The sequence below is a fragment of the Amia ocellicauda genome, chromosome 19 (assembly GCF_036373705.1).
Source record: "Amia ocellicauda isolate fAmiCal2 chromosome 19, fAmiCal2.hap1, whole genome shotgun sequence".
In the NCBI taxonomy this organism is placed as follows: domain Eukaryota; kingdom Metazoa; phylum Chordata; class Actinopteri; order Amiiformes; family Amiidae; genus Amia; species Amia ocellicauda.
Genome location: NC_089868.1, coordinates 25,055,447 through 25,082,560, shown reverse-complemented (window position 1 = coordinate 25,082,560; position 27,114 = coordinate 25,055,447). Strand labels below are relative to the sequence as shown.

Below are 27,114 nucleotides of genomic sequence, written 5' to 3'. Positions count from 1 at the left end.
CAAAAGTATACAGTTTCAATGTATAACCCAATATAAGAACATGCGTTACTATATAATTGGATAATGTTAAAGAAAAGAAACAAAACATCAATGGTGAATCAGAGTGAGTTACGAACACTTACAAAGGTGTATGCTGGAAAGACACACGATTGAGTAAAATAAGTAAGTTTTAAAAGTGTACACATGTAAGAATCAGGCACTTATGATTATATAACACAAACCCAGTCATGGACTCTATGCACACTCATTTACTTACGGTTTCGTCTCGACACATCTGTGATAGATATTATAGCTTGCGAAATTGTTTACTAACACGGTTAGGTCTAAGACAAACTTTCAAATTACAGAGTGAGTCATCATGAGTTAATTCCTGTATCTATCACGTGAGGGCATTAGTGTGACTGAACAGGGCTGAGTGTGAGGCTTCCTCTAGTTCAGCTCCATGTTCAGCTTTCATACTGTCCCTACTGTGGAAGACACTCGCAAAGATTGGATACAAAATATTCGGGGTGAGTGGTTCACCATACCCCCATGTATAGGGCCTGCAGTTGCCACTTTCAAAAGCAAGTTTTGATGATTGGTTGGCTTATTGCACAAGCACAATAATACGATTACATACAACATGAATAACAACAGGAAAATGTGGAAGTGGCCCTGTATAGAGCTTATTGTAGTTCCAATTCTATTAAGACTTCCAGAAACCAATACTACTGCAATATCCCTTAATCATCTCTCTAGTGGTGCTTTACTTAAAGGACTACAATCTAGGCTGGGTTTGAGAATAGAACGACGAGAAGACTGCACCTTCTCTGCCAGTTGCTAAACCCTTTCTCTTGCAGGCACTTGATGGCAGCGATTCTCACCACAGTAAACCTCATCAAGTAATTCTATTATTATTAAAAATAAACTCTCTAAAACCACATAATCTTGTTTAGTTAAAATATGCTTTATGCAACATACATTTTATTTCCTAACGAGGGACTGCACAGATCTTTAAGCTTCTAGGAAAAAGTGTAGTTCCCATCTTGAACTCCAGGCTGGGCTCCTCTCCAGGAGGGGCAGTGAAGTTGAACCTCTGTAGAAAGGAGGTGAAGAACAGGAAGAGCTCCATCCGAGCCAGCTGTTCTCCAAGACACACCCTCTTCCCTGCAAAGAGAGAGGAAAATATGGTTTCATCGTTTCAATACAGGGCATGAAAGCGATGATAGAATTTGTGTACGATGTCAAAGATTACCTGCTGAGAAAGGCATGAATGCATCTCTTCTCACAAATTTCCTGTCAGAATCCAGAAAGTGTTCAGGACTAAACGTGTGGGGGTTCTTCCACTCATTCTTGTCAAACATCACAGAGGTTAAATTTCCAAAGATCTGTGTACCCTAAACAAGGACAAGAAAAGAAATTCCTTAGTATTATGACCTATTCAGAACACCAAACTATTGCAGAACTTCACTAGGTGTCTAAAAATAACTTGTAGAGATAGAATTTGAAACCCAGAAATCAAGGTCAGGTGTCCTGAATGGTCACATTTAGGGTCAAGGAAGAAATCCTTCATTCTGATTCCACTCATATTGGTGTTCTTAACGTTTTGCAACAAACAGGAGATGAAAAATTTCTCATTTTTATTTGCATACCTTTGGAATAGAGTAACCTCCTATGGTGACATCTTTCGTGGCGGCCCTGGGAACATTCAGAGGAACGATGTTGCCCATCCGCTGAACTTCATGGATCACAGCGTCAGTGTAGGGCATCTTGGCTCTGTCGGCCATGGAGGGCGGGCGCCCCTGTCCTACCACTCGGTCTATCTCAGCCTGGACCCTCTCTGGGAGAGCAAAGACAGACACAAGCTAGGACAAACCTTCAAGGGGAATGATGACTGTATAAGATAAATGTAGGAATTTATGTGTGAGGAGCTGACTTTGCAGAGACAGCGTTCTGAAAAACAGCAGGGTCTTGTGTTCAAATTCCTACAAATAGCATTGTCCCCTGTGTTGATATCCTCTCTTTTCAATACAACTGTTACGTGCGTGCGTTCTGGCCACTGGCGTGTGCTCTGTGTCCGTTGTCCTCCTATCCCTATTGTACGCAGGTGTCCCGCTGTGATTGGCTCTCGTCCCCGTCACTCAACTCTGCTGTTCCGTGCTGTTCCTGTCCAATCAGATGTCTCCAACTACTGCTTAAATACCCCGTCATTCCTCCATTTCGGGAGACTACCGATTGCAACGCCATTTCGTGTTGCTACCCTGTCTGTTTGTGTAAAATACCTTTGTGATTGATTGTTTTTCCTTGTGTAAATATCCACTGTTTTCTTCTCTGTTTTGTTTCCGTTTACATTGTATTCTGTATTGTGCTCTGTTCAGGGGAGAACGGGTAGATAGGTGAGATACCCATGGGTTTACACGCTTACACGTAGGGATGTATGTTGTCTAGCACATTAGGTATTTAGGTAGGGACGGTGATCACCCCTCTGTACTAGTTGTTAGGTTTAGATAGTTTAGTTAGTGTAGCTAGTTAGGGTCGTCCTACAAATACAAGTCAGGTAGTGGTTTACTCTTTTAGACTAGCTTAGATTGGTTTTGTTTTGTTTCAGTGTTAGCCGACACCGCCCAGGGTGTTTTCCTCTGTATATTTGTTCATTATTTGTATCATTATCATCACGTGTTTTTGTATACTCTACATACTTGTATATACTCCCCTCCCCATTGTTAATAAACCCCTTTATATATATATTATATATATACACTCACCTAAAGGATTATTAGGAACACCATACTAATACTGTGTTTGACCCCCTTTCGCCTTCAGAACTGCCTTAATTCTACGTGGCATTGATTCAACAAGGTGCTGAAAGCATTCTTTAGAAATGTTGGCCCATATTGATAGGATAGCATCTTGCAGTTGATGGAGATTTGTGGGATGCACATCCAGGGCACGAAGCTCTCGTTCCACCACATCCCAAAGATGCTCTATTGGGTTGAGATCTGGTGACTGTGGGGGCCAGTTTAGTACAGTGAACTCATTGTCATGTACAAGAAACCAATTTGAAATGATTCGACCTTTGTGACATGGTGCATTATCCTGCTGGAAGTAGCCATCAGAGGATGGGTACATGGTGGTCATAAAGGGATGGACATGGTCAGAAACAATGCTCAGGTAGGCCGTGGCATTTAAACGATGCCCAATTGGCACTAAGGGGCCTAAAGTGTGCCAAGAAAACATCCCCCACACCATTACACCACCACCACCAGCCTGCACAGTGGTAACAAGGCATGATGGATCCATGTTCTCATTCTGTTTACGCCAAATTCTGACTCTACCATCTGAATGTCTCAACAGAAATCGAGACTCATCAGACCAGGCAACATTTTTCCAGTCGTCAACTGTCCAATTTTGGTGAGCTTGTGCAAATTGTAGCCTCTTTTTCCTATTTGTAGTGGAGATGAGTGGTACCCGGTGGGGTCTTCTGCTGTTGTAGCCCATCCGCCTCAAGGTTGTACGTGTTGTGGCTTCACAAATGCTTTGCTGCATACCTCGGTTGTAACGAGTGGTTATTTCAGTCAAAGTTGCTCTTCTATCAGCTTGAATCAGTCGGCCCATACTCCTCTGACCTCTAGCATCAACAAGGCATTTCCGCCCACAGGACTGCCGCATACTGGATGTTTTTCCCTTTTCACACCATTCTTTGTAAACCCTAGAAATGGTTGTGCGTGAAAATCCCAGTAACTGAGCAGATTGTGAAATACTCAGACCGGCCCGTCTGGCACCAACAACCATGCCACGCTCAAAATTGCTTAAATCGCCTTTCTTTCCCATTCAGACATTCAGTTTGGAGTTCAGGAGATTGTCTTGACCAGGACCACACCCCTAAATGCATTGAAGCAACTGCCATGTGATTGGTTGGTTAGATAATTGCATTAATGAGAAATTGAACAGGTGTTCCTAATAATCCTTTAGGTGAGTGTATATATATCTTGGGGTCGTAACAACAACCAATTGGAATTTCTCTGGGGAAAAAGGAACATATCCGCTCAGTTATTAGTACTTAATAATTGATACTTATTAAATGTGTGATTAAATTACTAAATAATAATGGACCAATTTACAATAACCTGCAACATAAACATGCTCTGTAGTAGCAATTGTGACTTAAATCTTTAAGCTTTTAGGAAAAAGTGTAGATAAATTAATGGTTATACTTTCTGGGTTGCATTGCTGCTGGGCAGAGACCTCACCCTGCCAATGAGAAATGCGTTTCACAGAAGCAGGAGAAACGTCTTATGCAGTGACCACCCTCTCCGCCTTACTCTGTATCTCTGGGTATTTGATCATGTACAGGAGTCCCCAGCGCAGAGTGGTTGCTGTGGTTTCGGTCCCGGCCACAAAGAGATCAAGAACACAGAAACACATGTTGTCCTCCTGAAATCTTGCAGCCGGATCATCTTTGTTCTGAAAGAAAAAAACAAGCAACATTTCCTTAATCACTTGTTAAAAATGTATCTTTAAAACACTTAAGAACAAAACACAAGTGTATTTCAGAAAACCATAAAACGTGATAGCGACAATTGTTGTAGCAGGCTGCAGGTGAACGCAAAGTAAGATATGCATAGTGAGGGAGATCCCTGCAGGGAGAGTGTGGGGTTGCACCTCAGTGACAAAAGCAGACACCTGAAACTTGTGAGAGCGATTAGTAAATCTGAGGACTGTTGTGTCTGAACAGTTCTCCAATCTCACTTCCTTATGGCAAGCCATGTTATCATATAGATATACACTCACCTAAAGGATTATTAGGAACACCATACTAATACTGTGTTTGACCCCCTTTCGCCTTCAGAACTGCCTTAATTCTACGTGGCATTGATTCAACAAGGTGCTGAAAGCATTCTTTAGAAATGTTGGCCCATATTGATAGGATAGCATCTTGCAGTTGATGGAGATTTGTGGGATGCACATCCAGGGCACGAAGCTCCCGTTCCACCACATCCCAAAGATGCTCTATTGGGTTGAGATCTGGTAACTGTGGGGGCCAGTTTAGTACAGTGAACTCATTGTCATGTTCAAGAAACCAATTTGAAATGATTCGACCTTTGTGACATGGTGCATTATCCTGCTGGAAGTAGCCATCAGAGGATGGGTACATGGTGGTCATAAAGGGATGGACATGGTCAGAAACAATGCTCAGGTAGGCCGTGGCATTTAAACGATGCCCAATTGGCACTAAGGGGCCTAAAGTGTGCCAAGAAAACATCCCCCACACCATTACACCACCACCACCAGCCTGCACAGTGGTAACAAGGCATGATGGATCCATGTTCTCATTCTGTTTACGCCAAATTCTGACTCTACCATCTGAATGTCTCAACAGAAATCGAGACTCATCAGACCAGGCAACATTTTTCCAGTCTTCAACTGTCCAATTTTGGTGAGCTTGTGCAAATTGTAGCCTCTTTTTCCTATTTGTAGTGGAGATGAGTGGTACCCGGTGGGGTCTTCTGCTGTTGTAGCCCATCCGCCTCAAGGTTGTACGTGTTGTGGCTTCACAAATGCTTTGCTGCATACCTCGGTTGTAACGAGTGGTTATTTCAGTCAAAGTTGCTCTTCTATCAGCTTGAATCAGTCGGCCCATTCTCCTCTGACCTCTAGCATCAACAAGGCATTTTCGCCCACAGGACTGCCGCATACTGGATGTTTTTCCCTTTTCACACCATTCTTTGTAAACCCTAGAAATGGTTGTGCGTGAAAATCCCAGTAACTGAGCAGATTGTGAAATACTCAGACCGGCCCGTCTGGCACCAACAACCATGCCACGCTCAAAATTGCTTAAATCACCTTTCTTTCCCATTCAGACATTCAGTTTGGAGTTCAGGAGATTGTCTTGACCAGGACCACACCCCTAAATGCATTGAAGCAACTGCCATGTGATTGGTTGGTTAGATAATTGCATTAATGAGAAATTGAACAGGTGTTCCTAATAATCCTTTAGGTGAGTGTATGTTCATTTGTATTACAAGATATCTTTAGATATATTTTAAAATTTTAAAATATATCTGTAAATGTATTAGAGATCTCTAACGTCCCAAATCGCACACTTGTTCCCTCATTCCCTTCCCTTGTGGGGTGGAGGAATTATGGTGGCCATCTTAAGGGCTGTGCCAATCCCTCAAGGAGCGAGTGAAGGAGCCTAATTGAGCTGTTTGTCCTTCAATGCTCCCTTCGGCAGAGTGAACAAAAGAGTGCACTTATGCGGAAGTGTTTTAATGCTGAAGTCCCAGAACTCTGTGCGTTAAAGGTGGAGACAAGTCAGTTGGGAAAATATGGCAGCGGTGGGTGCGTATAAATGTAATGATAGCTAGACAGTTGTAGAAATTGTTAAATTGTGTATCAAGGAAATTATAATACATTGATAATATAAAATTATTATATAATTATGATTTAAATATATGATTAGAAAATTCGGCCAAAAAACGTTTTGGCACCTATCAATTAATTACTGAAGTAGTATCCTAAAAAACTACGAGGTGATATTAACAAAATGTCTTTCAAAATTATTATTATTATTATTATTATTATTATTATTATTATTATTTATGTTAATTAAATACAGAGCCAGATGACAAGAGAAGCCTGCGTAGGCACTTTTTAGGTCAAAGGCAAAGGCGCTGAATGCCGACGCTGTGTCCCATTCAGCGCTTTTAGCTTCACTCCACACCCTCCTCACTCTAGTGCACACTGTGATGTCAGCACAACGTCACGCAAAGTGTACACTTGTCGCAGGGTGTACGCAGCAAGTGTGCGATTTGGGACGCAGCCTGTGTAACTGAATCAGTAAACAGGAACATCTCAGCCAACATACAGGAAGTAATGTACAGATATCTTGAAATCATTTGCAGATCTCTCTAATGAACAGGAAGTCATTTACAGATGTTTTAAAAGGATTTGTATATATCTCGAAATAGACAGGAAGGTATTTCGAGATATCTTCAAATGTATTTCAGACATTCATTAATTGGAGATACCTTGAAATGAAAAATATATCTTTACATTTATTAAATGGATCTTAAAATTAATTTCAGATATCTGTACATTTTGTTAAATGAGATCTAAAATTCATAGAGATATCTGTAAATTATTTAAAGAGATCTTGAAAAGACTATGCAGTGTTTTAGTATACCTTTGAATATCTTACCTTTCAGAAACTAAATCTTTCATTCTAGTGGATCAACTTCCTGCCTTTCAGATCATTTACTGGTGACTAAAGGGGGTTTTGTCAACACAGCACAGGTAGTAAACTAAAGTGTTATTTGAGGGCTTGGATTTTGGGTTTTAAGCAATTCATTGTATAAGAGTGTCTTGTATAAGGCAGGCTGCCGATTACCTTCTCAATTTCATCCAGGTAGCAGTCAATGTAGTCCCTTGGACAGGAGGGGTCCCAGTCCACCTTGTGAGCATCTATCTTGGATTTCACAAAGGCGATCACAGTTTCCCAGTTTGAAAAGACTTTGTTGTGCGGCCCGGGAATCCTCTTCATTATTTGGGGGAATGCATTGTATATCTGTAGAGGAGAACAACAGGAGGCTCAGTTTCTCCACCCTTTCATTCTTGTGCATCGCTGATTTTCTGTTCGGTTAAAGACACCATTGTCTTCACTGTAGTGACCCATGTCGTGTCATGTCATGCAGAGAGAAGCTGCATTTTTAATTCAACAGGACCTTTCAGTTCCAACAACAAAGCTTTCTGAATGGAAACTAATTTAATGGGGCCTTTTACCTGAAACCATGTGCTCCCCTGTAGCTTCAGAGTCTCATCAATCAAATGCAGCAGCTCCAGAAAGTGAGTGTCGGTGTACTCAAAGCGGTCACCAAACACCACAGAACAGATGATGTTGGAGATGGCATTAGAGAAAACATATTGAGGGTCAAATGGCTTTCCTAAGACAGAAACGAGTAAATACTGTTAAAGCACATTCTTAAAACTAAATAAACAAATCGGGAAATAAGTGTAATATAAAAAAACAGGAAAGGGTCAAAAGCAATGTTAATTGATTCCCCAACTGCAAGTTGCTCATATTGATTAGATGATCATCTTAAAAAAAAAAAACTAAAAAAAATACAGAAAGACAGGTGTGATTGGGTGTCTACCTTGCTCATCCTCTATGGCTTCATTCAGGAACCTGCTCTCCTCCACTATCCTGTCCTCCAGGCTCTTCCTGCCCACTCCGAAATTCCTGAGAGTCGTAAGAGTAAATCTCCTCTGCTGTTTCCACGAGTAGCCGTTGGACATCACCAGACCTGCGTGTTGCGTGTTCACAATGTCCATTTGATATGCAAGGACACAACAAAATCTCCATACTTAAGCAGTTTCTACACTGCCTGGGTTGGTGAACTTTTTTTGGTGAGTTTTATCATTCCCTATTCTCACATTTTGCTTGTGTCAATGCAGAAACATCATTTAAGTAATAAACTAAATACATAATTCAACCAATGCTGACAAACACATTGTCTGTTACGAGTCTCAGAGATCACACATTGACCTGCTTGTTAATACTAACATTATTTTTCTGTTTACAGGAAACTTTAATTTGAATAGGACTAGACCCAGCTTTGTATGGCAAGCGATGTTATCATTTAGATATGTTATCTTCAACATTTAAATGAATCTTTAAATAATTTACAGATCTGAGATACATTTGAAGATGTCTATTTCAAGATATCTATTCCTTTTCAGATTTCTGTAAATGACTTCTTAATTTAGACATCTTCAAATTACTTTCTGTATGTTGGCTGAGATTATCAGTTCCTGATTATTAATTTACCTGAATTGCGTGTATCTTATTTAAAGTGCATTTGAAGATATCTTAAAAAACATTTAAAGATGTTAAATTAATTGAGATCTCTCTAATATTTATATTTATCCTGAAATGAATTAAAACTTGAAATTAAATTTGAGATATCTGTAAATAGTAACTTGTCTTGCCATAGTTTTGCTAATTATGTGTGATTTGACAAAAAGTCAATCAGATGAAGTATGTGTTACACAGATTCATTACAATGTACAGTGTCTAATGAAATGAACATTGAAAAGATACCTCGGTTTTTGACGAGCACGTCAGCTGCTGGGAGCTTCGGCCGGTCAGTGAAACTGTCTCCCTGGTTCACCAGGGCTTCCTTGACCAGTTTATATCCATTCACAAAAACAACACGACTTCCCAGCCGAATGCTAAACACGTCGCCATATTTTTCTGCAAGCTGACAGAAACCATCGTTAGGTACTGCATTATTTAGATCCACAAACAGCCCAATTCAATTAAAAATAAATACCCCACACTTCTATATTTAAATGATACAGGTCACATAACAATATATATATCCCATGTATCATTTCTTGCCCTGCCTCACCTGCGAGCAGAGCTTACCTGAGTCACGTACAGGTGAGGTTTCTCCAAATCAAACCCCCACAGGTTCCCCAAGAGGGGCAGAGACACCGGGCCTGGGGGGAAATTTCTCGGTGCCCTGTTTTTAAAAATATCTGCCAGCACCAAAAACACAAAAAGAAACACCAGAGCGCTTCGGACATCCAGCCATTGCCAGAGGCAGTGACACAAACCCTGAAGAGAGTCCATGCAGACGTGAGCTGGATTGCTTCTCGGTTTTCACTTAAAAGAACAAGAAATGTTTCAGCCACCAGATTCAGCGATATATGAAATGCGTGTGTGATCAGACTGTCGCTATACAGTTGCAAGTGGACTTTAAGCCCAGCCCTCGACTTCCTTCTGTATTCGCTCATTTGCTCTTGCCAAAGCGCAACCTAACAATCCCTCCGACCGCAGATACAGTTACGCAAGCTTATATCAATCACATGTGCTTATGTTATGCTATACATTTCAAGTTAATATTCAATATGACATCCCTGATCATACTCATTCTCACACTAGTATCAGGCAACCCGACAGCCTTGACAGATCTCCACACTGTCGTCGTTGCATGGTGTGCTGTGATAGTTGCTGTATTTCACAGCACATTGTGGACTCCGATCTGCCCGCAGTCTTTCAGAAACGCTCTTCCGCCACTTCCAGTTCATTTCAGGCATAAGACTTGAAATAAGTCCGTCACAGAGCAGAGCAGCACACGGGGTTTAACTGCGGTTCTCTCTCGCATTACTCAAAGAGGAATCAAGACAACCAAGTCAATGTTGCATTTTAGAAACGAGCTTTTTATGCAAGTTTTAATATCAAATGTTGAAGGGTGAAAAAGAAATAATCCTTGCAAACAAACAAAAAACACAATGTTTACATGGTTACATGACATGAATACGCATATATGCCTGCATACGGGTTAACTGCAGAATTAATTTGTTCAATATGTAGCCATAATTTATCCATAAATACTGCTGGTGTGTGATACTGTAAGTTTTTACTTTAAAGGTGTAGAGTATGTAAAAAGTATTTTTGCTTATGCAATACATATAGTAACAACGAACATTCAAAAATATTTTAATGTGACTGCCAGGTATAACAGCAGAAACGGTATAAGTGCAGAACGATTTAGTTTCCATCACAGAAACGACACACATTTAAATTCTACAAGGAAGTGATTCACAATATTCCTTTTTCAGTATTTGTAATATGGATTTCATATCAGTTTACAGATCTGATTAACATCAGAAGTCAGATTAAGTACATCAGTATATTATATAGTGTATGAAGTATTCAAATATAAATTAATGAGCATTCACACCACCTTATTATAAAGTGCGACCAGTTTTTATTTTATGCGAGGTATGGCACAGATCTTGAATGGTTTCGGCCCACGTGCAATTCCTATGACAAACTCCATGGTGAGCTCCACCCCCTGAGGAATGCAGAAGGTGAACCTCTGGAGAAAGGAGGTGAAGAACAGGAACAGCTCCATCCGGGCCAGCTGCTCTCCTGGACACACCCTCTTCCCTGGAGCAACAAGAACAAATATGTTGTGCTTTTCTAATTGTGACCAACATCTTGTAAACAGTTTCTAAAATGCCATTTCAAAGCATAATAGCAACAAAAGTATCTCCAACCAGAAAATAATAAAATACATTACCTATTGAGAAGGGCATGAAATTGTCTCTTTTCACAAACTTGCCCTCCTTCTCCAGGAAGTGTTCTGGATTGAACCGATCAGCCGTCTGATACTCGCTCTTGTCAAACAGTATTGGCATCAGCATTGGCACCACCACAACTCCCTGTACAAGGAAGAGAAACAGTTTAACACTAATGAAAAGACACTCAAGGGGTGAGATTAAACTAACACATAACACTGCCCCACAGTCTCCTAAATCATGTTAAACATAGAAGGACCAAGCCAGTCACAGTTTGATCACGAAAGGTCACGGATATAATATTAATGAGAGTTCTTTGCATATAAGAAATCTGTCAAATGCAGGTAATGTTATGCCAGCCTGTGTTGAATGAGACTACGGTGGAATTTACCCGCCAATTAGTTATTTTCCATCAAATACATGAAGATTAGAATTGAACTGTTGATGGTATGGATGAACACACAGCCTGTAAGTCAGTCCTGCGCTTCTATCTTGACGACGGTCATTGATGTGTGTGTCTCCCTCGAAACATTTGTTGCTTCCCTTTTGTTTTTAATATGTTGCATTATATTCTATTCAAAGACACCTGCAAATTCAAGCATGGAATGTAATTTCTTTAATGAAAACCATTGGATAATCAACCTTAGGAATATCATATCCAGCTATTGTGGTATCTTTCGTGCACACCCTTGGGGGTGTGGAAGGAAGTATGTTGGCACATCTCTGAATTTCGTGGATCACGGCGTAGGTGTAGGGCATGCTGGGCCTGTCGTCCATGGAGGGCTGGCGTTCCTGTCCGATCACTCCATCTATCTCGTCCTGCACCTTCTCTGTGAGGGTAGAGGACTGATAGGTTAAGTCACACCTTCATAGTAATTTCCTTTTGAAAATGCATTCATTATTCGTGTACGCAACAATTATGTGGAACACTGTGAAAAACAGTCAACAACTTTATTATTTTCCATGTGTGAAATATAAAAAAAGTAACAAACAACTATTTTTTAAAACCAACAATTAATTCATAAACATTTGCCCAAAGTAGGATTTAGAAAATTGTAGTCAAGGTCAGGAATGTCTTAAACTTGCATCCTCCTATCTCAAACTCTGCCAAGCACCCAACAGGTGGGAGAAGACTTATGTGGTGCTTGGTGCTTGGAAACTGGCAAGAGATTCAAGGTTATATTTTGCAAGCAATCTACCTTGAATTTCAGGATATTTAGCCATGTATAAAAGACCCCAGAGCAGAGTGTTGGAAGTGGTTTCTGTTCCAGCTGCAAACAAGTCTATTACACTGTAAAGAAGATTCTCCTCATTGAATCCAGATGTGTGGTCATCACACTGAGGAAGAAATAGAATAGACATCTGTAGGAGAAAACACAGTATAGCACTTTGGAGGAATCTTAACTCCTCAGGTTTCCTCATTGCAAAGTAAGCTAATACCTAATGGTACCTTTTTGATTTCCTCAAGGTAGCAGTCTATATAATCTCTGGGCTCTGATGGATCCCAGGTCTCTCTGTGTTTCTTCACCTCCTCTTGAATAAACATCTTGATTTTCTTGCTGTTTGAAAACGTTGACTGATGTTTTCCAGGTAAAAACTCCATTAAAATTGGGAAACTATTGTATAGCTGCATAAAAAGCAAAGTGTTGAAGCAGATATTCAGGGATGGGGCAGTCAGTATTTATAGCACCTGTTACTTCTCTGTTTTATGTTGTAAGTCGCCCTGGATAAGGGCGTCTGCCAAGAAAAATAAAACATAAAAAAAATAAAAATAATAATAATAATAAAGTATATATTTCTGCAAAATTGTAAATTTTCCTACCCGACCCCAAAGTGTGATTGGCAGTTGGAATATTTCCGCAGAGATCTTCAGCATCTCATGAAATTGTAGGTCATCATATTCAAATCGATGCCCAAACACCAGTGAGCAGATGATGTTGGCCACCGCATTGTGAAGTATGTTGTGAGGTTCGAAGGGTTTACCTTAAACAAAGAATAAAGTTAAATGTTAAAGAAATATGAAGATTAAATAAACTTGTATGTATCAAATATATAGTAACCTGAGATTTATTCACCCTGCTCATTTGTAATGGCCTCGTAGAGAAATCTGCTCTCCTCCAGGATTGATGTCTCTAGGGTCTTCTTCCCCACTCCAAAGTACTTCAGAGTGGACAGAGCAAACCGTCTCTGTTGCCTCCAGGTGTGCCCATTGGATGAAATCAAGCCTGAAAGAGGCCAAAAATGTGAGTTACAGTATTGGGGATAACGTAGCTCTCTGGTATAGCAGCTACAGTTCTGATGGTTTCCCTCTTCTTCTCAGTAAACTGTAGCGATTGAAATGTGAAATTAGCATACTGGTTTGATTTAACTCGCTCCAAAGTTGATAGTTCTTAACAGACACGTACATACTTTATTTATTCTGTGACTAAAACCATAATGTTTACAACATACATTCCTTCAAAAACAAAAATGTTATTCTTTATAAACAGATCTGCATTGCCCATCGCTCTTATTGACTGCTCAGTGTAAACCAATATTTATATTTTTACCCAGTCCTTTGCACAGTCTTTTATTTATGGGGTATGATGGACGATCTGTAAAGGCATCTGCTTTCTCAACAAAGGCCTCTCTAAGGGTCTTCCATCCCGAGAGAAGCAAAAAACGCTTATTCCCAAAAGATAGGCTTGCGATGTCTCCATAATCACCTAAAATCTGAGTGAAAATAACAATATTACTTCTTATTCAGCATCTGTACATTTACACAGTGACTGGGAACATGTTTTTGACTGTTGCTACTTGACAAGAGAGATTCTTGCTTAGGAAATACCCAGAGAAGGAATTTAGGCTAAAGTGAAAGGCAACAAAGTGCCTTGGAAGGCACTGAAAGAATGTTAATTAAAGGGTCAAGATATGAAGTTGAATGAAAGAGTATTGAATGTGCAGGAAGCACACACATAAGGAATTTATGGGATCCGAATGTGGTGTTAGAATATATAAATTCCAACCAACTTATTATATTCCTCCTGATTAAAATCAAAAACTGATTTAGTGGTTGGATTTTTGTTTCTGTGAATATGAATTACAGGCATTACAAATAAGCATTTTCATTGATTTTGCACACAGATTACCTTGCAAAAAGAACCAAAGGGGTCACTGGGACTGATGTTTAAAAAGTTTCCTATAACAGGTAAACCAAAGGGGCCAGGAGGGAAGTTTCTGGGAGGCCTGTCCCTGATGGTCTTCACTATCAGAAACACACACAGCATCATCAGAAGCCCCTGGATATCCATCCACTGCCAAAGCCAATACGGTGCCACATCAGACAGATTCATTACAGCCATTGTATTTTGTTTCAACTTTCTGAAAAATAAAAACTCAGTTAATTACAACCCAATATCATTGTAAAGTCTAAAACGAATGACTGTGTATTCACCACAACAACGTGGAGAGTGCATAATGATAGCGTTCAAATACATATAATTTAAACTGGACATTTACAAAATTGTGCCAGTAATAAAAAATACTGTAGACATCCAGAACATATATGCACCCTCCGTGGAAAAATCAACTTGACGCAAAGGGAAAATCCAAAAGATGAATACAATGTATCGAGCATACCAGAGGGTGAAGCATGGACGTCATAAATGCAATGTTCATTTAGGATTCTTTAGGAGGGATTTTCTGCTGTTATTTGAATAGACAAAACATTCTAAATGGTAAACACTAATATATATATATATATATATATATATATATATATATATATATATATATATACACGCATCAGAAAAAGGTCATTTCATACCCAAGCGCTAAGCACAGTTATTATTGACTCATATCGCCCTGTTGAATATAATGCATATTTCTCACCTGTATTGCTTCTATCCAGACCTCAAGATAAGGACAAGCTCTCCACTGACCTGACCTCCCTCCACCAGGTGAGTTTACACACCGTGAAGATCTGAGGCAGCCCTGCAGGTGTGATACACAAAATGCAGTTTTGTAAACGTGGGCTTGGGTCTGAGACCAGGGGGGCGTATTCATTACATCATTGGGTAGTTATACAACAAATGCAATGAAGTCCTAAGCCAAATCCAAACTTGCCCACTGCATTCAAATTAGCGCAGCCCCCGCGATTCGCCCTGTTTTGCACAGAATCCACCTGTAACCCACATGCTGGCTGGTCTTCCGGGTCTGCGGTTGGCAACACCCTCAGGTAGACTTTGAACTCAACCAATCAAATTGGAAAGCAGGAGCAGCTTTAAACCAATCACGCCCAACTACCTTGTAGTTTTCATGGAGGTGGAAGAAAGGTTAGGACTTGTATCATTACCATATTACACTAGATACTGTATAGTGTGTGTGTGTGTATAACCATGGTATGAGAGTATTTATTTAGTTAATTTAGCACATTCATATATTTAGTATTTCAGTGGCTGCATATGTACATTTATATTTATGTTTTTTTGTTTGTGTTTTTGCCATCTAGCTATCTATTACGTTTTATTGGACAAAACTAGTGGCCATGAAGGGCAAAACACAAAAGCAAAACGACACCCGCAACTACAAAAGGAAACACGCAATTACAAAAAGAAAAACGCAATTGCAAAACAATAAAAACAAATGCAAACAGAAGAACAGAAATGCAATATGAGAAACACAAACACAAACAGATGTTTTTCAGCTTCTTCATCCGCCAGCCGCGTTACTTCGACGCCCAGCGGCGCTCAGGCAGCGCCGCGCCCACAGGACTGAAGCTGCCATGGTCGCGCCTGTAGCTCTGTGCTAAATGAAGTGTTGATGCAGGTTATATTACAAAGCTAAGAAAGTGATGTTATCCTCCTTTAAGTTTTTCTTAAAGCAATTTCCATGCACATGGCATGTTGACGAGTTAACAGAAACAACTAAACATAGATATTAAGAAATAAGAGGACTGATTTCTCATTGATGAAGAACATCTTTTATTAGCTGAACACTAAAAAGTTGCAGTTCACACAATACTGACTGTGTTTTTGTGTTTCTCTTTTTGCATTTACAAAATATTTATAAATATATAACATTTAATTTAATTACTGGGCAAATATTTTACACCATCACATCAAAACACTGGAAGATCTGTGAAGGTAGTTATAGTAGGAGACTTAATTCTTAAAGGCGTAGATCGCCTCGTGTGTTTTAGTGATAAGGCCGTAGCCATGCATTCAACATTGGGGGGACCAAATCTGCCAGGGGGTATGGGGTCCACCCATAAAAATTATATTTTTTTAAAAATCATAAAAAATTCACTAACAGATGGGATGAACTTTTTATTTATTTATGTTTTACAATAATGTCTAATAGTGCAATGATGGTCCTGGAGCAACATTAATTATGATGTTGCAGGAACAACACCAACAGCGATAACAAATCAGTCATCAGTATTTGCTCCTTTTCTCACTCACCTCATGTCACCTGCTCTCCCGGCCCTTTTGGCATCCTCATGCTCTCTCTCCCTCTCTCTCTTTACTCTGAACGCACTAGAGTGAAAATGACAGAAATATGTTCAGTAACCAAGTGATGTTTCTTGCCATGATCTTCAGGAATGGATTACTAACCATTTCTGATCTGAATGGCAATGATTATTATATCAAGAAACATTGACTCATCTCTTGCACTACTGTATACTTCTATCATCTGACTGGTACTCATTTTCTCACTGCTTTCAACTTACTTTTCTTCTTTTCTGAGGCTACCCAAAAACTGACGAATGCCACTGCCACCCTTCCTCTTGCTCATGATGACACTCACTGTCAATGAAAGCTAACAAACACTAATAATGCTATCATAACCAAGCACAGCTATACACTATACTACACAAATATGCAATAAATGAAAGCTACTGCTGTCTACATCAATTACACACGAAAAGCAACATAATGACACTTTACTCAGACTTCATATGGGCTTTCTAACAAATATACATTAATGTTAGTTGAACCCGCCCGTGACCACCATTGTGGGTCGCTGGTGAATGTGTGGCTCATTAACTTTCCAGGCAACTTAGCTATGAGAGCTAACGTTAGTGATGGTTGATTGATTAGCACCAAAAAGGTTTGTTTCCACCCTATCCAATTACTGACACTTTTTAGCAAAATATTATTTATTTCCACAATTACAGTTCCAGCATAAAATGATGTATTGATGTTGATGTTACAACTATCACAATCGACAGTTACATTCTAGTTTTACACTTTTTAATACATTACATTACATTACAGTAATGAAATACAGAGACAGTATAGCATTTGACACTGATTGGACCTCTATACTGACAGCAGCAGTCGAACCACAGCTCCTGCTGGGTACGGCAATATCACTTGGACAAACCACACGCAGAACTGCAGCACACCATAATACTAGAACCGGCAGCAATAATAATGGCAATTTGTTAAGTTTAGTTATGATTATGATTACATTTGCTAATGATTATTTAGGACGGCGGTGCGTGGTTGCTTGTCGTAACATTGGTCTTTCTTCTGGGATGGATGGGACCTGTACAAACCGGACATTTACATCTAAAAAGAAGGGGGCTAATGCATTGGGAGAGCGTATGTGCAGAGAAATTGAGAGACCAGAGCAGGGAGCTCTGACACTGGGAGATGTTCCACTAAGGAAAGAATACAAAGGGAAACCGCTAGTAGGAAAGTCCTGATATGTTTGTACCTCAATGCCAGGAGTATAAGGAACAAGATGTTAGACCTAGAAGCCACAGTGCTGATGGGTGACTATGATGCATTGACTTTATATTTTCAAATGACCAAGATAGAGACAGAGGGACAATAGTTACAGAACCAATCGGAAACTGTGATCACAATATGGTTAGCTTTGAGGCATTCTTTCAAACAAGGACTAAGTCTAAAACAATGGTCTACAATTTTAGAAAAGCAAACCTTGAAGGTATGAGGCGGCACTTAGAAGAGAGACTGGAACACATTGGATACAGAGTCAGTTGAAAATGGATGGTTATATTTTAAGAATATACTACAAGAGAAAAAGGAGAAATTTGTGAAACACTGTCCAAAATGGTTTAATAGAAGTATGCAAATAAATATAATTGCTGTATAGCACATACAAAAAAGATGGAGACAAAAAAAAACACAAAGAATACATAGCACTCCAAGAGATGTTCAGAAGATGGTATATTTTCAACAAAAATATTCCAAATGACACTTAGAACAGGGGATGTGCCAGCTGAGTGGAAGACAACAAATGTCATACCAATCCACAAGAAAGGGGACAAAACTGAGCCAGGAAATTACAGACCAATCAGTCTTACTTGCATTACTTGTAAAATGTTGGGAAAACTTAGACAGAAGACAGAAAATCAAGGAGCATCTTAATGATAATCATATTCTTGGAGATAGTCAACATGGGTTTAGACAAGGTAGATCATGGCTGGGATTAAATCAAAACTTTGACCCACCTGTTAATGGAAAGCTACAGAACTGTACTCAGTTGCGACTTCATTTTTAGTAAGATTCCACTTTCTTCTAATCATAAATGTAATCACTATGATATACAGGTTTGTAGTTTGCTATTAGCAAGGGTTTTGATTTAATCCTGCCCCATGTACTACTAATCTATTAGAGTTCTTTGAACATTATGATTATTATTATTATTATTTCTTGGCAGACACCCTTATCCAGGGTGACAACATAACATGCAACTGCAGCTGTAGATCATGTGAAAGCATATGATATGATATACTTAGATTTCCAAAAAACTTTTGATAAGGTTCCACACCAAAGACTGATCCTCAAATTGGAAGCTGTAGGCATTCAGGGTAATGTAAGTAGATGGATTATGAACTGGTTGATGTATAGGAACAGAGGGTGTCAATTAGAGGAGTCGCTTCTAACTGGAGTGAGGTTGTTAGTGGAGTTCCACAGGGATCAGTACTAGGGCCTGTGCTTTTTCTAATCTATATTAATGATCTGGACTCTGGGATAGTTAGCAAACTTGTCAAATTTGCAGATGATACTAAAATAGGTGGCTCAGCAGATACAATCTTGGCAGCACAGGCTATTCAGAGGGACTTAGATAATATTCAGTTGTGGGCGACACCTGGCAAATGAAATTCAATGTGGACGGTATTAAATGCAGGTAACAAAAATGTCCACTATAATGACACTATGGGAAGTACAGAACTAGATGAAGTAACGCATGAGAAAGACCTAGGAGTCTATGTGGACTCCTCACTTTCTCCATCCAAACAATGTGGGGAAGCAATAAAAAAGGCAAACAGGATGTTAGGGTATATTGTCAAAAGTGTAGAATTGGGAACAAGGGCAGTGATGTTCAGACTGTACAATGCACTAGTTAGAGCTCATCTGGATACTGTGGACAGTTCTGGGCTCCACACTTCAAGAAAGATATCGCTGCTCTAGAGGCAGTTCAGAGGAGAGCAACCAGACTTATTCCAGGTCTGAAGGGAATGTCCTACTGAGAGACTGAGGACCTGAACCTTTTCACCCTGGAACAGAGGAGACTACGTGGGGACTTGATCCAAGTCTTCAAAATCATGAAGGGCATCGACCACATCAAACCAGAGGAGCTTTTCCAGATCAGCAGGGACACACGCACCCGGGGACACAAATGGAAATTGGGCTTCAAGGCATTCGAGACAGAAAACAGGAGACACTTCTTCACACAGAGAGGCGTCACAATCTGAACAAACTCCCCAGCGATGTGGCTGAAGAGACAATTTGGGAACATTCAAAAACAGACTGGATAGGTTCCTTGATCACTGAGTTATTAATGGACACCAAACGAGCACGATGGGGGAACTGGCCTCGTCTAGTTTGCAGACTTTCTTCTTATGTTCTTATGTACAACAATACAATATAGCAAATAGCTTGTAACATGTAATACTTTATTTTAGAAATAATTTCTTGGGACAGGAGTCTCAGTCAATCAACTTTATTTTTGAATGAATGCACACAGAGACCCTGTCTCTAGTTAGGACCGCAAGGCCCTGGTTACAAGAACAATAATACAATAATACAGTTTTGCATAATAGTGAAAGTCTAGGAAAATTCTACAAGTTGCTTACATCTTAAATTAGGTCCCAGGATATAGGAGCTGTCCAGCCCCATCAAATGCGGTGGGATCTCAGTTAAACTTGGCAGTAATCAATGCTCACAACACAGTGAACAAAAGGACAGTGTGCCACTTGCACGTAAATAGAATTAACCTCACACACAGAATAAAAGCAATGATTATATGTAGAAACTCAGAAGGGCATTGATCATTCATAATAAAAAGGAATGGTATTCAAATTAAAGAAAAACAGAGCAACCAGGTGATTCCAGTTCTCAGAGGAATATACTGGGACAGAATGGGTTGAAGGCAACACATTGTTTAGACATCAAACATCAAAATTACATCAAACATTGACTCCTCTTGCTTGTAAACATTTTATATGGTTATGATTATCACTTTCAATAACAATGAATATAAAACAATTAGCATTCTTGAAACAGAAAACAAACATAATTCAGAATGGTGCATTTCAGTAAATGTTTTGAAGATAATCTCATTATGAAATCAAAGTGACATTTTAATTTTAATTTAAATGTTTCAAACACAGAATCATAACTTAAAATATGCTGCAATGCAAACAGTAAATCAGTTAAAGTGACAGTAGTGAAGTGCTTATTTTATGCGAGGTACGGCGCAGATCTTGAATGGTTTTGGTCCTCGTGTGATTCCTATGACAAACTCCATGGTGAGCTCCACCCCCTGAGGAGCGCAGAATGTGAACCTCTGGAGAAAGGAGGTGAAGAACAGGAAGAGCTCCATCCGGGCCAGCTGCTCTCCTGGACACGCCCTCTTCCCTGAAAGAACAACAGCTTTATCAACAGGTATGGTGCTTTTGTATTATAAATGTTTTACAATAAAATATGTTTTATTGTGATGCAATTTTCGTGGTGATTCCTAAATGGTACTTTTAACAACAGCCTCAAAGCCATTTCTACGCAGGAGACAAAATTAAAAAATAAAATACACTACCTATTGAGAAGGGCATGAAATTGTCCCTTTTCACAAACTTGCCCTCCTTGTCCAGGAAGTGTTCTGGATTGAACTGATCAGCCGTCTGATACTCGCTCTTGTCAAACAGTATTGGCATCAGCATTGGCAGTACAATCACTCCCTGCACGAGGAAGAGAAACAGTTTAACCCGAGAAACACACTCCAGGTCTGAGATCAAACTACCCGCATACAAACCAATAGTCTCCCAAGTCATGCACAATTTGGACCAGGTCAGTCCAGTCAATCAGCATGTGTGTGGTCAGGTGAGATGTCTCACTGGTCGATCAGGAAAAGTCAGGGTTCATAATGAAAGAGATTTCAATTAATGTTATTACAGCTGATGGTGTGTGGTAACATAATGGGATTTACCCACCAATTAGATAATAAATAAATAAAGATCTGGATTGATTTGCAGACGATATTCTGATTCTATCTTGACCGTGCCCATTCATGCGTGCGCCTCCCTCTATACATTTGTTGCTTCCCTTTTGTTTTTAATATGTTGCACTATATTATATGCACAGACTCCTGGGAATACACGCATGCATTATATACACACATGGAATGGAATTTGAACTGCTAATGCCAAGGGTTTAAAAGTAATTAAACAAATGGGACATGGGATTACCTTAAATACTCACCTTCGGAATATCATATCCAGCTAAGGTGGTATTTTTATTAGACATCCTTGGCGGAGTGAACGGAACTATATTGCCAAATCTCTGAATTTCGTGGATCACGGCGTAGGTGTAGGGCATGCTGGGCCTGTCGTCCATGGAGGGCTGGCGTTCCTGTCCGATCACCCCATCTATCTCGTCCTGCACCTTCTCTGTGAGGGTAGAGGACTGATAGGTTCAATCACACATTCGTTAAATTTATCAACAAGTTAAAAAGCTGATGGGTTGGATATACGTGAAGAAATGTATTTATTTTACAATTCTGAACAGTTGAGTCTCTCTTGACAGAATCAAACTTTACACAATAAGAATACACTTAAAGATGCATTTAGGGAAGTTTAATCAGTCCTTACTGTAAATGGATGAATTATTTTTAAAAATAGAAAAAAATTATTATTAATTAATTGTACTACAATTAAATTCTACAATATAACCCTGAATCTCGTACCAGTTTCCAAGCACCCAACAGGTGGGAGAAGACTTACGTGGTGGTGGAAACTGGCAAGAGATTCAAGGTTATATTTTGCAAGGCACCTACCTTGAATTTCAGGATATTTAGCCATGTATAAAAGACCCCAGAGCAGAGTGTTGGATGTGGTTTCCGTTCCTGCCGCAATCAAATCTAATACACAGTAAAGGAGATTCTCCTCATTGAATCCAGATGTGTGGTCTTCACACTGAGGATGAAAGATTATACACATCTGTTGAAGAAAACAGTATAGCACTTTGGAGGAATCTTAACTCCTCAGGTTTCCTCATTGCCACGGAAGCAACAACCATCCTAGACCATATCTCACACGCTAATAAGGATGCTATGGTACCTTTTTGATTTCCTCAAGGTAGCAGTCTATATAATCTCTGGGCTCTGATGGATTCCAGGTCTCTCTGTGTTTCTTCACCTCCTCTTGAATAAACATCTGAAATTTCTTGCTGTTTGAAAACGTTGACTGATGTTTTCCAGGTAAAAACTCCATTAAAGTTGGGAAACTATTGTACAGCTGCATAAGCAAAGCAGTCAAGCGTTGAAGCAGATATTCAAGTTAGATATTCATTTGTTTCAGGATTGTTTAGTTATTAGGGAGGGTTAGTATTTATAGCACACGTTACTTCTCAGTTATAAATACGTATTCAACATTATGTTTCTGCAAAATTGAACATTTTCCTACCCGACCCCAAAGTGTGAATGGCAGTTGGAATATTTCCCCACATATCCTCAGCATCTCATGAAAGTGTCCGTCATCGTATTCAAATCGGTGCCCAAACACCAGTGAGCTGATGATGTTGCCCACCGCATTGTGAAGTATGTTGTGAGGTTCGAAGGGTTTGCCTAAAAGAAAGAATAAAGTTAAAGATGAAAAAAGGAAAGATGTAATACACTTGTATGAATAAAATACAGTGGCTCTCAAAAGTATTCACCCCCCTGTGTTACAACATGAAATCAGAATGGATTTAATCAGGAGGTGAAACATATAGTCTGCAAATTGTTCTAAATTAATTACAAATTAATTATGCATAATTGAATGCATAAGTAATCACCCCCTGATTGACCTGTGGTGAAACCAGTTGTCTTCAGAAGTAATGTAATTAGTTGAATGGAGTCCAGCTCTGTGCAATTAAGGTGTGCCACATGAGTTCAGGTTAAATAAACCTGTCTCTGGGAGGTCCCGCAGTTGGTTAGTACAATTCCTAACAAAAAATACATCAAGGAACATTCTAATCAAATACTGAAAAAGGTTCTTCATAAGCACCAATCAGGGGTCGGATATAAGAACACTTCCAAGGCACTTAATATCCCCTGGAGCACAGTAAAGTCAATTATTAAGACATGCAGAGAATATGGCTGTGAATCTGCCTAGAGCAGGCCATTCTCAAGAACTGAGTATCCAGGTGAGAAGGGCACTAGTCTGGGAGGCCACCAAGAGGCCGATGGCAACTGTAAAGGAGTTACAGTCTTCCATGGCTGAGCTGGGAGACAATGTGCTACTGCAACAATAGTCCTGTGCTTCACAAAAGAGGCCTTAATGGGAGAGTGGCAAAATGAAAGTCATTGTTGAAAAAAAACTTACATCAGATCTGGGCTAGAGTTTGCCAGAAGGCATGTGGGCGACTTTTGAGACCAAGTGAAGGAAGATTCTATGGTCTGATGGGAAAAAAACTGCTTTTTGGCTAACATGCTAACATGATACATTTGGTGCAAGCCTAACAACACACATCATCCTGAGAACACTATCCCTACCGTTGAAGCATGGTGGCAGCAGCATCATGCTATGGGATGCTTCTCTGTGTCTGGGCCTCGAAACCTTATAAAGATAGAGGGCAAAATGGAGGCAGCAAAGTACAGAGAAATCCTGGAAGAAAACCTGAACCTGATGTCTGCAAGAGATCTGGGACTTGGGAGAAGATTCATCTTCCAACAGGACAATGACCCCAAACATACAGCCAAAGCCACACTGGAGTGGCTTAAAAACAAAAAGGTCAATGTCCTGGAGTGACCCAGTCAAAGCCCAGACCTCAATCCAACTGAGAATATATGGAAAGAGTTGAACATTGCTGTTCACCAAAGGTCCCCATCCAACTTGATGGAGTTTGAACAACTGTGCAAAGAGGAATAGACAATATTTGCTGTGTCCAGATGTGCAAAGCTGGTAGAGACATATACACATAGACTTATGGCTGTAATTGCTGCCAAAGGTGCCTCTACCAAATATTGACTGAAGGGGTAAATACTTTTGCATTCAATTATTTTCTGTTTTGTAATTCTAATTCATTTAGAACAATTGATTGATTTGTTGATTGCATGTTGACTGATTAAATCCATTCTGATTTCATGTTGTAACAATGAAATGTGGAAAGTCCAAATGGGATGAAGCCACTGTATACAGTAACCTAAGATTTAGTCAAAGGAAAAAATGAAATTGTTAGGCATAAATATAACAAAACAAGCTGTTAATGAGCATGCTTTGAATCCTGCCCTACACTGCTCATTTCTAATGGCCTTGTAGAGAACTCTGTTCTCCTCCAGGATGGATGTCTCCAGGGTCTTCTTCCCCACTCCAAAGTACTTCAGGGTGGACAGAGCAAACCGTCTCTGTTGCTTCCACATTTGACCATTGGACCAAATCAAGCCTGAAAGATGCAAAACTTGAGTTATCCCAGATACTGTGACGTAGCTCTCTGGTACAGCAGCTACAGTTATGAGAGTTTCCCTGTCCATCACAATATTCATACATCTAAAAAACACTAAGAAAGCGCATCTCCTATTCTAGTAACCAGGTACTCTTTATCAGATTTGGTTGAACATTGTGGAATTAGTAAAACTATATATATATATATATATATATATATATTTATTTATTTATTTTTTTACTTGCACAATTTGAATTATTAACCATGAATCAAAAGATGAATCTTTGATCACATTGCTAGCAAAATTCTGGATTCAATGAAAATGTCAAACCTATTACTTGAGATCAGCTTTTTACAGGGTAGAAACCCCTGACAAACACAGAACCATCAGTAAATTGAAGTGATTTAAATGAGTATACAGGTTTGATTTAACTCGCTCCAAAGATGATGGTTCTAGATAGACACACACATTATTTACTCTGTGACTAAAACCATGTTTACAACATGCACTCCTTCAAAAAAATATGCTTTTATTCTTTATAAACAGATTTGCATTGTACATCACAATTATTGACTACTCAGTGTAAACCAATGCTTATATATTTACCCAGTCCGTTGCACAGTCTTTTATTTATGGGGTATAACGGATGATCTGTGAAGGCATCTGCTTTCTCAACAAAGGCTTCCCTAAGGGTCTTTGATCCCGAGAGAAGCAAAATAGGCATATTGCCGACAGAAAGGCTCATGATGTCTCCATAATCACCTAAAAGCTGAGTGAAAATAACAAGGTGACTTTCCTATACAACATCTGTATTAAAAAAAGATATAGCAACCAAGTTATTATGTAGCACCTGATTAATTAAATTAAAGAGTAGAACTTGATTTATGCCATAAAAATAAGCCTTTTCTCTGTAAAATAAACTCTGTTGAGAAGGGCCTAACTGATTCAGTGGAATTTGTATTTGTGTGAATACAAATTACAAGCATTTTCTTTGTGCGATTTGCTTTTGCACACAGTTTACCTTGCAAAAATAACCAAAGGGGTCGCTGGGACTGATGCATAAAAGGCTTCCTATAACAGGTAAACCAAAGGGGCCAGGAGGGTAGTTTCTGGGAGGCCTGTCCCTGATGGTCTTCACTATCAGAAACACACACAGCATCATCAGAAGCCCCTGGATATCCATCCACTGCCAAAGCCAATACGGTGCCACATCAGACAGATTCATTACAGCTTTCTGCAAATGAAAAATACACTACGTACATTACAACCAGATACAAGTCGAAATCTGAAACGAAAGTGTATTCTTTACAACAACGTGGAAAGTGCATTATGATAGCGGCCCACACATTTAAACAGCACATGTTGAAAGTGATTTGTGTTAGTAGTAAAGATTACGGTAGGATCAGATCACACGCACAAAATATGATGTATAGACTTACATAGTCTGAACTGCCCACAACCTTCCCCTTTCCGTATCAAATGCAAACTGCAGATCAACTGATTAATAGTCCAAACAAATGTAGAGCACCAAATCTGAGTGTGCACGTCACATACTCGTGTTTATTTCCGACAATGCACCCGTCTTTTTCTCACTATTGTTACTAAACCCCCCCAAAAAATCATTCGTTACAATGTATCACACAAGAGTGGTATAATTTACCCAGGTCACAGCACAGTTAATATCGACTCTGTATTGCAGTATTCCTTCTATGCCGACTATATACTGAAGACAGGCTGCACTGAGACGCATCCCTCTGTTCAGGGTACAGGACAGCTGGCTTTGCACAGTGAAGTTAATCAGTTACACACATAAGCAGGAGCTCCCCCTGTAGGCCATAAGCTGTAACTCGCAATGTGGTTTGAAATATGGTTCCGTTCTACTCCACGGAAACTTGCCAATATTTCAGTAATACAACAAACTTCCTACATAGAAAAATGTTACTTTGGGGGTTTCATCGCTTTTCATGACCCCATAAGTTTACTATCTCTTGAGTTAACAAGCTATTTTCTGAAGGTCCTATAGACTATGCCAAGGACACTTATCTTTCACGTACAATGTAAAGCAAAACATAAAAGTACACTTCATGCAATATCTCAAAGACAAAATTGAAACTTCTAATCTAGGTTTGTTTAAAGCTTTAAATAAACTGCCCGCTAATCTATGAATCACTC

The 27,114-nt window shown here is 39.5% G+C and overlaps 3 protein-coding genes across 8 annotated transcripts; all 3 read right to left on the bottom strand.

Moving 5' to 3' along the window:
- Window positions 1-149: 149 nt before the first annotated feature.
- On the bottom strand, window positions 150-10,032 carry LOC136714720 (cytochrome P450 2J2-like). Its single transcript, XM_066692324.1, has 9 exons — window positions 9,407-10,032; window positions 9,080-9,239; window positions 8,133-8,282; window positions 7,762-7,922; window positions 7,370-7,546; window positions 4,302-4,443; window positions 1,632-1,819; window positions 1,235-1,376; window positions 150-1,146 (listed from the first exon to the last, which is right to left on the bottom strand). Exons 1-9 carry the CDS (start codon window positions 9,611-9,613, stop codon window positions 971-973), a joined length of 1,503 nt encoding a protein of 500 aa, XP_066548421.1. The 5' UTR covers window positions 9,614-10,032; the 3' UTR covers window positions 150-970.
- A 435-nt stretch (window positions 10,033-10,467) lies between these two features.
- LOC136714717 (cytochrome P450 2J4) lies at window positions 10,468-15,261 on the bottom strand. Of its 3 annotated transcripts, none has more exons than XM_066692320.1 (10): window positions 14,938-15,261; window positions 14,196-14,427; window positions 13,617-13,779; window positions 13,143-13,292; window positions 12,890-13,050; window positions 12,518-12,694; window positions 12,267-12,405; window positions 11,710-11,897; window positions 11,070-11,211; window positions 10,468-10,936 (listed from the first exon to the last, which is right to left on the bottom strand). In XM_066692320.1, the coding sequence occupies exons 2-10, from the start codon at window positions 14,406-14,408 to the stop codon at window positions 10,755-10,757; spliced, it is 1,515 nt and encodes a 504-aa protein (XP_066548417.1). In that variant the 5' UTR covers window positions 14,409-14,427; window positions 14,938-15,261; the 3' UTR covers window positions 10,468-10,754. The 3 variants fall into 3 exon arrangements, with proteins under 3 accessions (XP_066548417.1, XP_066548418.1, XP_066548419.1); XM_066692321.1 differs by having other exon boundaries at window positions 11,755-11,897; XM_066692322.1 differs by lacking the exon at window positions 12,518-12,694.
- A 4,748-nt stretch (window positions 15,262-20,009) lies between these two features.
- LOC136714712 (cytochrome P450 2J4) lies at window positions 20,010-26,727 on the bottom strand. Of its 4 annotated transcripts, none has more exons than XM_066692311.1 (10): window positions 26,603-26,727; window positions 25,964-26,176; window positions 25,549-25,711; window positions 24,792-24,941; window positions 22,982-23,142; window positions 22,637-22,813; window positions 22,354-22,492; window positions 21,780-21,967; window positions 21,118-21,259; window positions 20,010-20,942 (listed from the first exon to the last, which is right to left on the bottom strand). In XM_066692311.1, exons 1-10 carry the CDS (start codon window positions 26,690-26,692, stop codon window positions 20,761-20,763), a joined length of 1,605 nt encoding a protein of 534 aa, XP_066548408.1. In that variant the 5' UTR covers window positions 26,693-26,727; the 3' UTR covers window positions 20,010-20,760. The 4 variants fall into 4 exon arrangements, with proteins under 4 accessions (XP_066548408.1, XP_066548409.1, XP_066548410.1 ...); XM_066692312.1 differs by lacking the exon at window positions 26,603-26,727 and adding an exon at window positions 26,382-26,582; XM_066692313.1 differs by lacking the exon at window positions 22,637-22,813.
- Window positions 26,728-27,114: the final 387 nt, after the last annotated feature.

What these genes read in the sequence shown, in the direction of transcription:
- LOC136714720 (XM_066692324.1), bottom strand. Translation starts at nt 9,613, where the DNA reads ATGGACTCTCTTCAGGGTTTGTGTCACTGCCTCTGGCAATGGCTGGAT. An exon ending in AGCCATAGAGGATGAGCAAG is followed by an intron (nt 7,923 to 8,132) that starts GTAGACACCCAA and finishes TTTCTGTCTTAG; the next exon opens with GAAAGCCATTTGACCCTCAA. An exon ending in ACCTGGATGAAATTGAGAAG is followed by an intron (nt 4,444 to 7,369) that starts GTAATCGGCAGC and finishes TTTTTCTTTCAG; the next exon opens with AACAAAGATGATCCGGCTGC.
- LOC136714712 (XM_066692311.1), bottom strand. Translation starts at nt 26,692, where the DNA reads ATGCGTCTCAGTGCAGCCTGTCTTCAGTATATAGTCGGCATAGAAGGA. An exon ending in TAAATATCCTGAAATTCAAG is followed by an intron (nt 21,968 to 22,353) that starts GTAGGTGCCTTG and finishes CTACCCTCACAG; the next exon opens with AGAAGGTGCAGGACGAGATA. An exon ending in CTGGATATGATATTCCGAAG is followed by an intron (nt 21,260 to 21,779) that starts GTGAGTATTTAA and finishes TTCCTCGTGCAG; the next exon opens with GGAGTGATTGTACTGCCAAT.
- LOC136714717 (XM_066692320.1), bottom strand. Translation starts at nt 14,408, where the DNA reads ATGGCTGTAATGAATCTGTCTGATGTGGCACCGTATTGGCTTTGGCAG. An exon ending in GGCCATTACAAATGAGCAGG is followed by an intron (nt 13,051 to 13,142) that starts GTGAATAAATCT and finishes TCTTTGTTTAAG; the next exon opens with GTAAACCCTTCGAACCTCAC. An exon ending in CAATCACACTTTGGGGTCGG is followed by an intron (nt 12,695 to 12,889) that starts GTAGGAAAATTT and finishes CTTTTTATGCAG; the next exon opens with CTATACAATAGTTTCCCAAT.